General features: G+C 28.4%; 1 protein-coding gene across 2 annotated transcripts in view; it reads left to right on the top strand.

The window, feature by feature from the left end:
- Positions 1-16,731, top strand: part of LOC143195098 (uncharacterized) — a 37,291-nt gene that overhangs the window by 6,346 nt on the left and 14,214 nt on the right. Inside the window, exons 2-4 of one of the 2 annotated variants that reach the window (XM_076401957.1) lie at positions 10,499-10,677; positions 15,209-15,295; positions 15,675-15,747. In XM_076401957.1, the coding sequence (XP_076258072.1) occupies positions 10,526-10,677; positions 15,209-15,295; positions 15,675-15,747 (312 nt within the window). In that variant the 5' untranslated portion in view covers positions 10,499-10,525. Of the gene's footprint in view, positions 1-10,498; positions 10,678-15,208; positions 15,320-15,674; positions 15,748-16,731 lie in introns of both variants that reach the window. The other variant, XM_076401956.1, reaches the window with a different exon arrangement.

Below are 16,731 nucleotides of genomic sequence, written 5' to 3'. Positions count from 1 at the left end.
TATTTGGTTTATTCACTGAGTTTTTAGGAGTATTGGTAGTTTTTCTAGAATATTAACATTATCAGTTGGATCTGGGTGGGATAACCATTGAAAATTTAACCACTCGAAAGGCACGTATGGTGCTTAATTCCATATATAATTGCATATCTGGATTTTTCTAATTAAAATTTGTTAGTAGAAAAATCAATTATTTTTATTAGATTCATTATACAGATAGTTTCCGCAACACAACTGATGAAAAGAGCAAATTATGATCAAAATAATGTTTTCTTTATTTGTTGAAAGTTTTTGACTAAAACGAAAGAAGTCGTCCATTATTGTTTTGGTTCAATAGATTTATTCAATGATTACTAGTTATTTGTTCTATTAACCTAACTGAACTGGTGAATATACAATACTATGAGGTAGTTAATATAAATCATATACGATTGAATTTATTGCTCATTATTTAACTACATTAATGCAGATTGCACATATAATATATTCAGAATCATTCGATGTAAACTGTTTGGTTTTGTGCATTTTTAACATTAACAGAGCATAATTTTACATAATTTTACGCATGATGTCACCGTATCTCACACGCCAAGCGATTACATGATGGGCTTTTGTTTTAACAGCGGTGAAATTTTTATAAATATTACCGGTGAAACAATGCTAATATATTTTAAATTATTTGATATTCTATTTTATCCATAACTAATTTTTTATACAGTCGAATATCAATTTGTTTAATAATTGTTATTAGTGAATATAAATAGTAATTATTATTTAATATATTGAAATTATTATATACTAATGGATTAGATGAGCTATTAGTTTGATTATTAAGGTTGTACCTGTTTATTATGCGGTCGGTTTTCTAAATGTTTATGTCAGCAATGAATTCTTAATTATAACTAAAAAAGTGATTTTCATTGTAAATATTGAAGGCAATCCATTGTTTCCACTAGCCTTTTACTGATTAAAATATCTTTCCACTCCTACGCATCTTCAGAGAGGGGAACAAATGATGATCTGGAAACACTAGGTTAGGATTGGAATAGACGACTTAGTTCAAAATATCTATATAAATTTCGACTTCAAAAGTCGTCGAGATGGCAGTGGCGATCTTATTTGTCATTTGGACATCTTTTTACTATGCTTTTCTCTGTGGCAGTTTCGTTCCCTATAACACCGAGATACAGAAATTTGCAAATTTGTAAACTCAACACAACTTGTGAGATTCATAACTCTTTCTCTAAAAGCCGATTTGATCCTGTCTAACAAATGTTTCTTTCAGAACAATACAATGTATAACACTGCGAATCTTTAATCTATCTATCTCTAGAAATCTATCTCTAGAAACACGTGTTATCACAAAATCTAAAAATTCTACTGATACTAATTAGTTTTTTAGAGTATTGTTAAATAATATCAAAAAGCCAATAGATTATTCACTTACAACATAAGCTGTCATAGTATAATGACAAAATTATTTGTTGAAACCTGCGACACTCTATAAATTCGCCTGCTTTTTGATTTGGTAGTAAAAACATGTTCTCTAAATTATTTACATAAGTGTACAAAAATATTTTTACTACATCTGCTGCATTATTTGAAAATATACTTTCCAAAAATAAAATATTTTCAAAATGAAGAAAGGAATGATGAAATTATATTACTATTTAGTTATTAATTTGTAGGTATTGAAAAGTTTCATTTTTATATAGAGTAGGTTATATTATTAACAAAACTCATATTATTGATTTATAATATCATTAATATTCTAATTTGTATTTAACTTTGTGCCTATGAGTAGCTTAGTACACTTAATTTATAAACGTACTTCATAGATCTATGCTCATAGATCTTATATACATTTTACACGTATTCATACAAAACTGGTACCAATTAAAGATAAATAAAATGACAAACTTAATAGCGTTACAGGTCGTGGAACAGCATCAGATTTGTGGGTATTAATTTATATTTATTAAGAAGTAAATTAAATAATCCGGGAAAAGTTCATTTAATTTCTTTATATAACATAGTTTAATTCGGGCGAAAATAATGAAGATCATCTTAATATATTACCCCGTCGTTTTTAATTAAAACAATTCGGTTTAATTAGTTCACCTCGAAAATTATATTAGGCAATTTGCAATATTAAAAATTATACCCACCTTTTCTCGTCATTATCCTTTTAAACATCCGAAAATATCGGATTTAAAAGGCGCAACCGAGTAATCTGGAGCAATTATTCTTTATTACATCCAACGAATCCCTATAAAATTCCCATCGTCGAGTTTCGTTCCGATAGTGGCCGTTTGGCTTTAATTGCAACTAATAGATGTCCAAAATAAATTCCAGTAACATAATCTTGTTTAATTTATTAGTAGTTTATAGCAATAATGGATATATTTAATTATTCAACAACTTTAAATTTTGAGAATACCTTTAAACAGTTTTTTTTCAAAAATTATTTAATAGTTAGTATTTCAGACATTACAATTAACAAAAATCTACACAAATCAAAGGTTCTCCACGTTCGATAATATATTATATCGTTATTATATTATATCGTTATACAACACGATATAAATTACGAGATCCATTATGGATCACGTAAAATTGTTCTTCTTAAAAAATTGTTCTTCGTAATATTGAATTCGTCAGTATGAATTGTCTAAAATCGTCAGTATAAATTAAACAGCGCATAACAGATTATTAAGCTAATATTTATAGCGTTGTTTGTTCTCTGCACATCGGAAAATATTATCTGTCGCCTAACCTTTCTTGAAGTTCCCTAAATGTTCTGCAATAAACTTTAAACGACCAATCTTCAGTTTAATTTTCGAGCGTTTATTGCGTTGATAACATTTACAAAACGCAGCTTGGTATCGCAATCAATTTTCTTTTTGTTCGTTCCCCTCTAAGTTGGATGTAGCTCGTTCAGCAAACAGACGTTTGCCACTTTAACCGATACTGACATTAGCAAACGAAACACCCTAATTAGAAATAAAATTAATAGTGAAGTCTTTAAGACAAGATTACCGCTGAATATTTTCGGATTATTTAAGGCATTATAGGGTTTGGAATTTTACAGTATCAGAAAGGGTTTTTTTATTAATATATATTAGCTTTAGCTGCTTAGCGATTATTTATTTGAATATAATTTATTATTAAATGGAAGCAATTTTCATGATGATGTTTATATTCCGATTCAGGCATCATTATCAACAACATATCACATTACGATTTTTTTCCAGGAGAACCGTTTTTTAGAGGAAACCGTTGTCTATTCACTGATTGTCTCTCGAACGTTTTAGTAACAATTATTTTGATTTACAACAAAAGGAACAACCTGAACGGCTAACAAAGTTTATAGATGAATAATTGGAAGAATTGTTCCGTGTAAACTCATGTTAAATACTTTAGTGAGTATTAAAATTATGCTATAAACTATTAAAATTACATATGAGGATTGCCATCGAGTATAGTTAATGAACTAGAATTTTGCGTTAAATATTTAAATACACAAATGGGAAGTACTCTATTATTATCCATATATTTCTTCATCTGATCACGAATTGTTACGAACGGCGAAATTTGGAAAGCCAAATACAATTCCGATAAAGATTGTAACTATGGGTTGAAAAACGATTTTTCCTAGGGTTGTTACTCTATCTTGAAGAAATTACTTTTCTTAGTGAAAATAATGCTACCATTCAATTCAAATAATTAGTACTCTACAGTATTTATAAAATGGGATTACTAACGAAAGCGATCGATTTTTTAAATATGAACAGTTTGCAATTTAAATTTAAGCTCAAATTTCATGTTAATAAACAGCCACCTGTTTTTTTAACGTCAATTTTTAGGATTTGTATTTGCATGTGGAAATTGGCCGGTAGTTTTCGGGATAATTTTTTGGTTAATATTCAAAAGGGTCCATATTTTTTCGTCTTATTCCTATTTGATTATTCATTAGGGGGTCATTAATAAAGAGATCAATTTAGCTTTCTAAATTAGCACTTTAAAGGTGTATGTTATTAGATTTTGCAATGCATAATCCTTAATTTGTACAATGTACGCATATATGCGTGTGCTAGGTAATTTAACGAGTTTCAACACTCACTTTCAACTTGTTGGAAGAAAACCGATATCCATGAAATACTGTTTTGAGATGTAAGAATAGCCAGATGTCAAAGGGGTTTAAATCTGGAAAATAATTGGGATATTGTCCGTGAGCGTAAGCAGGAGCATCATCTTGACGGAAAGCGATTTCGATTAAATGTTATTCCACCATTATGACGTAATGTCATAAATTATTATCCAAACTGTTAACTTCAACAACATTATAGAGGAGTCTAATCTAATCTTTGCATGTTATTTTTAATAACATGCAAAGTTATTTGATGATAATTTTAGAGTTATTACACTCTAAAATTATCTGTAACATTGTTATATAAAAATGTGTTAGGATTCAAGGTTATCATTTCTACAAATTTAAATCTTATACCAACAATGTAAAGTCTGTAAACACTATCTACTCTATTCGAAACAGTAAAAAATCCTAATGCCGTAAAAGTTAACTGAAGATCGTTTTTCAGTCAGCTACACTTTACATCAGAGCAATATTCAAGTCGACGAAAATATTTACGACGGTTTACATATAAAACAAACCAGAGACGATTTCGAACGACAGATGAATTTTAATAATGCGGCGATATTTGCTCTCGCTCTCTATGGCAGAACAACGCAACTAGGAGATTTTTATTTGCATTATCCAGATAAGATAAGCGAAAATAATAAAGAAACTTTGCGTAAAAATGTTGCGCTAGTTTTATATCTCGGGTACACAAACAGTAATAGCAATGCAGCAATTAATATTAACGATGGTGCTGTGATTATATCTTGATAAATATTGCTTGTTGTTCTAGTTTTCATTTTAGTCATGATCTTTAGTTATCTTAAAACTTGTGAGAAAAAAATTGCGAGAATGTAATTTATAATATGTGAAAGCGACACTGAGGGTTTTCATCTATTAGAAAACAGATCCTTCTGTTTCACTCGTTCACCATTCAGCTAAATTTTAAACAGATGGTCGAATACTTAAGCCCGTTTATATAACACCTCGCTCCTAAAGAAACGGCCACAGTGATATACGTTGTCGTTATTCCATCTAGGCAAGTTATAGTTTACTAGCTAGCTTGCTTCTAGAAGATCTTCGAATTGCACTACACTCGATTCACGACACTAAATTTGGATGGTACCCCTCAACGGAATGGTTTTCTAAATTTTAGTGACTCCAATAGTCTTTATTTAAGAAACAGAGATACTGCAATTCGTCTTTGCTGACCGTTCCCCTGAACTACAAGCTTAGATCCAAATTATAGTAGACTATGTTTATTCATAGCAACTTCAGTCCGCCTTACACTTTGAACTATAATGCATTCGCCGGGAATCAACAGACTATGGGTATTTTTTAAACTTGAATATTTTTTACCTGAAATAGTTTATGGCTAGTGGTCGTTGAGCACATTCAATCCACCTCTTGTGACCTTACAGCTTCAGCTGCGATACTTCTGCCTGTACTTCACTCAACTACATCAAGAAACGCTTCGATTAACTACGGAATGATTGCCAATCTCACGTTAACCTGCCCTTTTTTCATGACAATTAATTTGATTCTCCGACGAATCATTGATCACACAATTTTTTTTGTATTATAAAGCAAAATTTGGCACAAATCGTAATAATTTTAAAGGAGAGAGGCTACTGTAACAAGTATTACTATACGTATATACACATAACACTAAAACTAGGGAAAAACAAAATTAGTTTTTCCCTGATGTTATATTTAAATTATTTATTATCATTACTTAAAATTAAACTGATTTCACGAAATATTTAATACAATTTAACAGGTACATACTAAAAATAACCATCATAACCGTAACCATGTAAAATAAACATCCTTAAATGTTTGAATAACATTACCGAGCACCCCAATTGCCCGAATTTATTTTTGTTTGATGAAATAATAAAAATTTAAAAGCTGCAAAAGGCGAAATATTTGCCGTTCTTCCAGTCAATCCATTTTGAAGCCTAGCGATTTGGCATCGAAACCGGATAAAGAGTAAACACTTTGTGTTGATTTTCCATCGCTGTGAAGAGACCAACGAAACCGTATATCCGAATATGTTTCGATTTAATGGCCCATTTCGAACGTGACTTTTTTAACTAATTTAGCGCTTATTCAAATATCCTTCGGCAGAAATATCGGGTTTAAAAGAAAAACAAGAAACTGTAAAAGATAACTGGGGGGATCATTTAGACAACATTGATAAATTGTTACATGAGATTTGATGGGGTTCGGCGCCATTGCTTGCCGTAATGTTAATCCGGTTTGTTTGCTGTTTTCAAGTTCTGTTTGTCATTTATTTTAACTAAATTAGAATAAATATTTTAATTCGGTTTAATTAAAATGCTTTCAACTTCCAGCCTAATTAATATATAATACAAGCTATGATTTACGATTAGTTACTGTGAATAAGAAAAGTTCTTTATTATATTATATTGTTGGTAACATTTAGTTAAGAAGCAGGAAGTTGTATATCCATTATATAAAAATAAATGTATGTTTGTCCCCGATGTGTGCCTAAACTTTATAATGAACCTTTGATGGCTTGTTCTTCGCACGACTGCGAAGGTTTCTAGCCCAAAAATCTATATAAGTAAAAAATATTTTTTTAGATTATATTTCTCGTTATTAAGAAATAAAAAACTTAATATATAAAAATGAATATTTGAGAAATGAACAGGTGATTCGGGTCTTATAAAACTTTAACTGAAACTAAACATATTTAATTGCTTTGTTCTTTAATTTTCGTATATGAAATGTTCGGTGTATTAATATCAACCAGGAAAATAAAAAGTTTGATTTTGTTAACTACAGATATGCTAACATAAAGCTTAAAGTCTATATTCCACGATTCCAGTTGGGGTTGTGGATAGCTTTGTCTCCCGGAAATGAACTAATTCTGTCATCCGGTTAGTAGGTTATGAGGTGACCTGAATACGTTTAAAACAATTTGGTGTAATTATTTTTTTAAAAGTCATATCGAAAAGTTAAATTAGTTGTTGTATATTATTTTTTATTAGTGTGAATTATACTAAAAATTTAGTTACAGGTCATAGTTGAATACATATTAAAATTCTATTAATTATTTGACATTTGTTGGTTTAACATATTTTAGAGATATGTAGTACTAGACCGTCTATATAGAATATATAAGATTGGGTCAACAACATCAACTTTTCCTAATTAAGTCGCATGTATCTAGTAATACTTATTCAAGGAAGCCATGCTGCAACTGGTTTGAAAGCTAACATTCTATAGAATATTCTATATATAAACATTATCCGTTTACTCAATCTAAATTTATTGTGCTTTGAAAATGTATACTCCAGAAGGTTATTTTCATGATATTTCGCTTTTAAACTTCTAAAAATGGAAAATTGACTACCAAAACTTATGTAACGTTGTTGGTGATAAGTGCTTAAGTGAACGCCAGTGTAATATTAAGTATTTGGTGGAATTAGAAACGAACAGTTCATTATGAGTTGTTTTACCAAAACCCAACCCTTAATTCGACTCGGTACTGTCAACATTTAATGATTTTGATACATTTACCGCATCTTATCCATTCACTCCAGTCTTTATGAAACTTTTATGAACGATTCAAAACTAGTTTCGAATGGTGCTTGTGAAAATCTTTTAGCTAAGTCTCTTAGAAATATCAGAAAGTTTTGCGCTAATAAAGCTAATTTTGCCCGAAAAATGACAAGCTATATTGATCAAAACGACCCATATACCATTGATTAGTGTTGTAGATTTATAGTAATAATTAGGAATATTTATAGGAATTATATATATATATATATATATATATATATATATATATATATATATATATATATGTATTATAATTATATGATATAAAATATATGAATGATATAAAATTAATTGAAAAATATGAAAAATTTCAATTATTTTTTCCGCTATTCTTTATATATTTTAATTGTTTTAGATGTTTGAGAGAATTCAGTATCTTGTAAAAATGTACATGGTGATTTTAAAAACTTTCTACAAGTAAGTAAATTATTGTAGGTTTTATTTATTGTTTTTATTATTTTGTGTTTCGCGTAATATTTTTCGTTTAATGTGATCGAGAAAGCGGCGTATTTATTAAATATTAAAATAAATTTTGGTATAACATGTTGTTTTATATCAAAATTAATTAAATACGTGATTAAAATTAAAATTATAATGCATGCATTACATTTACATACGCTTTTAAGTCGGCCTTTTTGGCACTTCTCATGGTGGTTATTAAACAGGTAAAATCTACGTCGCTTTTCACGAATATAGCTTGTCTTTTATTCACCTTACCGTGATGACGAACAGGAGTTCATACATGAATCTAATTACGAAACGTTGCGCTTCAAAGATCAAAGAATGTTGATAAAAAACATTAGCATGTGTTTAACATGTATCCGTTTGGTACTTAAAGTGTGAATTTTCAAAGTTTTAATAATTTTAATTTGATTGTGACAGGTTACCAGTTTTGTTAATATTTCCAATAAATGTAATTTTAATAAAAATCGCACCATTTACGAACATAACTAAATGTTATCCCAGTACTTTGAATATAAAAGAGGCAATTAGTATAAATGTGAATGGGATTTTTTAAAATCCGACACGATTACATACAAAACGGGATTTTAGTTTTGTAATCGATTCAACAATCCGACGATGTTATTTGTATTTGGTACTTTAAAGTGATGGAGAATTGCAGATATTTATAAATAAATACTGTATATTTGTTGTAATTAATACGCATATATTAATGTGATTAGACATTTTTTGAATATTATTTTCTTGATAAATCGTTTGACTTTCATTTAATTTTTTAAATTTATTACTAACCAAATAGGGTTTATCTGGCATTAATCACACTTACTGGCGAGTGATCAATTTAGTTACCATTCCACAAAATATTCGGTATTACCCGGCCTATCCACTAGCGGGGATGGGTTAGTTATTCCTTAAAAAATAGTCATAGTCAAATATTTAAAACACCTACATTTTAAGCGGGGCTCGAACCTGTGACTCCTACGAATGCTGGCTAATTGAATTTTTACAATTACAATATTGGAAAAATATAATATCTATATTATATTCTATGCAACTTTATTCGACATATATTCAGGAGAATCGCTATATTGTGAATATTACAGAACAAAACATTTTAAACCAGGCGTACAGTAAGTCTTTTTTATCTAATATATGTATACGATATGAATTTTAGAGTAAAACAATTAATCACATTAATATAATTGTATAAATGTATAATAACATATCACTCAATAATATCTGGTTCTGTCATTTAGATGATGTCACTTTCCAACCTTCCTAAACCAAAAGCTGGTAGACCTAACTTTTAAACTTTAATTTTAGACTTAAACACTTTTACATTTTCAACAAACATTTGTTAATATTTAAAATAGGTACTTATTTAAACACCGATCACATTTCGACGTAATAAACATCCTTTATGATTAAATACCACGCCTATAAAAACACTGATATACAAGTTATTTATTTGTCTACATTACAATATTAGGCAAAATCGATTAAAATAACCATAATCTGTTACATATTGGACATTATTTTAAAATGATCGTTATAATGCAAACACAGGTACTGAAATGGTGCAACATTATACCTATGTGGATACCCGATATATCCTCATTAATGCTTTTCCATTTACATTCCTAACCATTTACCAAAAGATATCATACAGGTTATAGTAAAATAAACAAACTGACTAATTTTGCGTTTGTTTTAATGAGAATATATCACAAAAAAAGGATTCACAACGTTCAAAGACACATTATTCAGTGCTGGCTCGTTTTATCCCCCACATACAACAGGACAACGGAAAATTGAGGTGAAAATTTTAAAGTCGGGGAATATAGTAAATGGAATCAGAATATACGTGGTGGAATTTTCATTACTGAAATTTCGAACTGTTGAAAACAAAATGCGTTTTTTTTTTTCATTAAGCTTTCAACTGCATACCGTTAGGTAAAATAAATCTATCGCTTTCTGATGGAGGTAAAACGTGGATTAATCTGATTTACGATGATAAAACTGTTTCAAATTAGTTCACGTTCCTTTTCAATTGAAATATCTATATATCGAATTCCTTCTGAACAAAAATGTATATGAAGTTCTAGATTTTTAATATGATTGCTGCAAATAAATACACATTTCACACAATAACTAACACTATAACTTATCTAGTTTTTGTTTTGTATTTTATTCGTTATTTAAGAGTGTGTTTTTATTTTCTTGATTATTTTTTCTTATTGTTAAGATGGATAACTCTTTTAATTTTCAAATATAATCCTTTTATATTTATTAAAAAGAGTAATTATGTTTCAGGTAAACTACTTTCACATCTTGATAATTATGTGGTGGTCAACTTTAAAATGGGTGTTCTTCGGACTTACCTTGACCATGTTGGGAACGAATGTCAGCCGAGCTGCACCATCACGAGACGAGAACATGTTCCGAGAGTTGATGAAGCTAGACCAACTCTATTCTTCCATAGCCAGGCCTAGGTAAATACATTAGATATTAGACGTCAAATGTTCAATAGAAAATTAAAAATATTATGTCTTCAAATAAGAGTTTACTTTAATTTGACGTTTTCTAAAAGATATATTTCGCAAGACCGAGAACCTACAATAATAATGCCTCTAAACTAGTAATATAAGATTATTAGCATATGAACGAGAGCAGAGAAATCTGGCGAGATAATATGGGACATAGAGTTCCAAGAAAGTTATCCTTCTTTTAATTTTAATATAATTATTAGCACAAATATGTTTTTTAATATTAAATATGCATTTGGTACCTAATTATTAACATAAAAAAAAATTTAAAAAAAGTTTAACAAGGGTTGTCGGAATTTTTCAATATAATTAACATATATAAAATTTTAGAACATACAAATGTTAATGGAAAAAGATAACCATAACTGTATTCAGTCAAAAATATATTTGATGTATTATCATGTCTTTTACCTAAAATGCAGAATAAAACCTATTAAATACAGCAAATTTTCATAAACCAGCAACTTACTCACCTTTAGTTAAGTACCGTTATTCCTTAGACATTAGTGGTCATATCACTGCAGTATCGAGATGTTACTCCTTTTTTACTCCTTACTCCATTTTTTTCACGATATCCCAATGCATTGGTTAGCAAGTTTATTTTTTAGTGTATTATCTTAAAAGAGACTAGCATAATATTTTTATATATGTCCTCATTCATCCAAAGCATTATGTATTTGTTATATTACTAGACTTCATGTCGCAATATATACATAGTTAAGAAATATTTAATTTTCAAAACAGTAATCAAATGTTTACAAAAATATAATCATATACCATGTAAAAAGTTCCAATGTTTGTTTTTATCCTTGACGGATAAATTGCTCACTGTTTTCCTTTATATGTTTGGACCTATGAATAGAATAGCTAATATTTTTCATTTATGGTTTTCTTAAAAATCTACTTTATAGTAAAATTTTCACATATGAGTATGCAGCTTTTCTATTGAGGCTGAATATATTTTTTAAAATTGTTGGATTATTTTGTAATTATTGTGCGACTAATTCATGTCTATCACTCTATGTCTATATGGTACCTGGTACGTACCTCTGTTTTTCTAAATATATTTGAAAGAGATTAAAATTTTAAATATCTTGAAAAAACGATTCGCATATAGGAAAAATAGTGACTAGCAACGAATTAAAATATAATATTAAAGAACAAGAACTAGGGAAAAATAAAAATAAAAATTTTTGATATTGTTCAAAATGTTGATCAACTTTTATATAGAATCCAACAAGGAATATGTAACAGTATTTCCTTAAAGTATTTCCTTTATATATGAAATAAATTTTAAAAAAAGATAAATCGCATTATTAAATATAATATTTTGGGATCGTTCACCTTTTTCATTGTATAGCAAGAATATTTCGTAATATTATCGTATAAAAAATCTTGCGTAGGAAATTTTTGATAAATTATGTTTATATATTAAATATATGATCCTTAGATAACCTTTTATTATATTTGGTAAGGATAATAGTATAATAAGTAAATCAGGTTTTTTTGGTTTTATTTCAAAATATTGCAGAAATATTTTCTATTCTCCAACTAACCTTCCTAAACTCCACCTCGTAATAAAGTAATTTACTTTAACATTTATTACAGTCATATACAAATTTTTTTTCAAGGTACCTATTGTCTACATAGAAGTCTGAAACCCAGTAATTTAGCTAAACTACTGCTTATGCTGGCTAAAGCTTCTACTACATCTTTTTCAAGTAATTGACGATCGAATAATTAATCAAAACTTATTATAAATCCGGCAGTTTCCAACAATTTTCAGAAGTTACTACGTTATTATGTTACTGTTAATAAAAATTCATTATTAGTTTAGAAATGCTCTCATGATAACGAAGTAGTTCATCTTAAAATGGTCCACGCATGTGAGTTACACGGTAGTCATCAAGTTGACATTGATTTTAGATTAGACGTGAATTAGAAGAAATGATATACACTTATATTTATGAATAGGAATTTTAAAGAGGCTCTAAAACTTAATTTTCTTTAATTTGCCTAGAAAATTACATAATTATTTCTATGTGAAAATAAATACAATTATTAATATATATTTAATTTGTAAGTCTCTATAAAGAGTTTTCTCAAGCGAAATAAATGTTCGTTCCATTGCAGCGACAATCGAAGATAATTGAATCCCAGCTGATGTAAAATGCATTGTGTCGCTGTCATGTGGCCGATTATATATCGTAATATTTTGCCAATGTCCATTCTTAATTGTTTACTACTTATTCTTGCCTCTATATGTTATTCGCTAACTAATTCATTGTGCATATTAAATACAATTAGGTAGTCAATTTGAAGTAGTCTTTTTAGTTTAGGATATGATGTTAAGGAAAAAGTTATTTCGTTTTTCTAACAGATAATTTTAACAGTTCATAGACAAGGTGAAGTTCCATAGTCGGATCCATATGTAATATAAACATTATATATTTACAAAACGAAATATTATTGCACTTGTTAAATAGAGAGTAAATGGGTAGGTCCACGCTCATCTGATTGCCCTTTGTCTAGTCTCATATATCTTCTCTACTTATACATATATCTATTTATATAAATCGCTTTACAAAATATGTATTTAAAAAACGACATTACTTTATTACTTTCTCATTAACCTATTATATAAAAGGAAATTTAATTTCATATTTTTCTATTTATTTAGTTGAACGAAATAATGTGTATGGTTTCCCTGCAGTAGTTGTATAGAACAGCAACTGGTCATATGACATCCTGCTAGTTTTCATTTAACAATAATTTTTTTATAAAACGTAAGGAATTCCTTAATTTATAAAATCGACTAGGGCCACTATTTTTACTCAAACAAAATATTAATTTTATCAAGTCATTCTAAAATACAAAGGAAAATATGTTTTTGATAACTTTAGGATGGTCTACTGTTTACGACCGTTTTGAAGGAAGTATTTTTCATAGAAAAACCTATTATTTATTCTGTTATTGGAATATTAATATTAAATTATTTCGAGAAGAGATATATAGATGGGATATTTCAACCGGGAATATTTCAGTTGAAATATCATTTAAATTCGTTTCCTTAAATTATGTCGTATGTCAATACTAATAAAGCCATTTCAACAACTTTATTTTATTAAGTTGATATGGTTGTTTATAGTAAGTAGAATACGTTGCGGATATAGAAAGGCAAATAAATTATTCAAATGAGATGATAACCATTCAAAATAATTTCTACATGTTATGTGTAACATGCATATTCGTGGAACCGTTATTAAAATGCTTTAAAGTCGATGCTATTTATGCAGAATATATTTTAAGTGAAATTTGATTTCAATATTCGCAAATTGTCTCACGTCTTTTTGGTGTCAATTAAACTAAAGCAAATTAAAATTTAAGTGAAAAGCGGAAGTGCTTCATTTTTCATAGTTATGAATAACATGTTAAATGATTAATGACAAAGTAGGTTGTAAATTTCAAATAATTGATTCTGCAACATTATTACTATCCATCTATTTTTTCGTAGGTATTATTATTTACTTGTATTATCATGATCAAAATATAGAAAAGCCTTTGAAAAAATATGTAAATATGTATAACTTTGGATATGGAATTCTGAATAAGCTAGATCAGGTGAATATGTATGTTGCAATTATATTACTTGAATTACGAATAATATGAATTCAACTATACTATATGTAAGGGCGCATATCGTAATGAAAAAACCAAAAATTTACGTGTTTCTTGCAAGCAACACGTAACATTAAAATGATATTTAACAACACTGTGATTATAGAGCCTTGATCTATTATATTATTATTCCCGTATTTCTGAGTCTATGAAAAAAAATTCACGATTATAAAATTCAATTAGTGGACGCTTCAAATGAAAATGTTTATAGATTAAGAACTTGCGCTGAGAGAATATTAGAAATCTTTTCTAAGTCATGGTTTCTTTAACGACGACGTCTATTTCCATTTAGAAATGTTTTGGTTAGAGGACGTGTGTTCACATTCCTGAGATATTTGGAAGGAATTTTGTAAAACCCGCCGAAATTGTAAATAATTTCATTTATAAATAAATATATAGGATTAAATACGTTTATTAACAATAAAAGGAAATATATATATTTCTGACTTCTTTTAAGGCAAATTTAATTAGATATTTTCTCTAACCCAGTAATATTGTTAGTTTGTCTTTCTGATGACTTTTTTGAGAGCCATGTTAGAAAATAATAAGATTCACAACAGAAATTACAAATATTTAGTTGAAATTAAGGTAAAGTATACTTAAATCTTAAAGTCATTTTTATAAATAATAATAAACATTTTTGATAAATTTTATCAAAAAAGGCTGTTTAGGATAAATAATTATAATGACGAATAATTTTCTGGATTTAATAATTTTAAACAAAATACGTTATCGTTGTGTTTCATGTTTGATTTCTTATTAGTTCGGCATATTGTTAATATTATCTGGTATCGGACAGTTTAAGGAGCATACCAATGTCGGCGGAGGTGGGGCAAAAAGTACAAAGGGCGCTCAACATGCTACGACTTCAGCAACTGGACAACATGTACGCGCACAAGTCAAGACCTAGGTGAGCGTCAGTTCATTACGTCAGAGTTGGGGTAATATTCGATTATTTTCTCGTTGTCGATCAGTAGTAATTTGTTGCTTTTATTACCGATAGTTCCAGGAGATTAGGTCTGTTGGAGCAACGTAAAATTATACTATTACCTCATGCTTTCTGATCTAATGAGCATTTGCTTTTGTATTTTGGCCTGTAAAATGCAAAAGCCTGCGTCACCTACGTCTGACTAAAATGCTAAAAAGAACGGGTTTTTGTTAGAACCCTGCGTCTCACCCGATTATTGAGTGGACGGAACATAGTGTGGCGCAGGGTTTTGCCTTGTACGTAATTACCATTTACTAAATATGCTTTTTGTTTTTAGATTCGGTAAACGCGGAGAAGGACAACTTCGCAATAATGGAGCCAGTGTTGATTATGATAATAATCAGATTCAGGTACGATTTAAATTAAATACTATTAACTGCTAAATACTACTAAAATGCTGAAACCGAAAAATATATTTTATGCCTTATATATTGACATCATAGGTAGTAAATGTGTAACAATTCATTTTAGTTAGAATTATTGCCTTATGTTATATTTTTAATATTTTTAATTGAAATAGAAAAACAATATTTTTTTAAATTCAAAGATCATTAAAATCGGTCTATAATAAGTATTCGAAATAAGATATTTTTATTAAGACAATCTCAATCTATCAATCTAATATGTTTAATTACATATTTGCAATCAAATATGTTATAATGTAATACGACTATAATAACTGCCAGCAAACTTTATGGTAAACTTATACTAAATTCCTAATAAACTAAATTAATAGTTGGAATATCAAATTTCCAGAACTAACAATGTTAATTAAGTGATATCAATTACCAAAATAATGAAATACTACTTTTATTATTAGTATTAATATAAAATCAATAACATTACATTATTCTTTAGAATTTGTATTAAACTATTGAGCAGAGTAAAATGTAAATTTTTTATATAGTGTTATTTTTTTCTATTTCCAGAAAGAAAATTTCTTTTTATATTTGCCCATAACGCTTGACATGATATGGACCATAGAAAAATCCAATTTAGGTAATATTGGCATTGGCGTCCCATTCATTTCTCATGCTTCCCCTAAAACAAATATAACTAAAATGAATTTTCTTGATTGAATTTGATCCAGTGTTTGCGATAATATAAATTTAACGCCACTTGAAAATTGTCTATGTTTTATGTTCGATCGTATGTTAGTCATATTTCTTTAAGGAATTATTGAGACTTTTTCAAAGATTTTGCTCCGTTTTTATGTATTGTCGCACTAAATAGAATTCAATATAGTATTATTTATAATATTAATAATTCGTTTTACGGATGTATGAAATTTTGAAGGATGTTTTACGGCTTATAACGAAATAAATTAAACTAGA

Source organism: Rhynchophorus ferrugineus, unplaced genomic scaffold, assembly GCF_030347505.1.
Source record: "Rhynchophorus ferrugineus isolate W39M unplaced genomic scaffold, kcgeb_rfMv2 rfM4, whole genome shotgun sequence".
Classification (NCBI taxonomy): domain Eukaryota; kingdom Metazoa; phylum Arthropoda; class Insecta; order Coleoptera; family Curculionidae; genus Rhynchophorus; species Rhynchophorus ferrugineus.
Note: the sequence above shows the minus strand (reverse complement) of the source record. Positions and strands in the feature narration are given on the sequence as shown.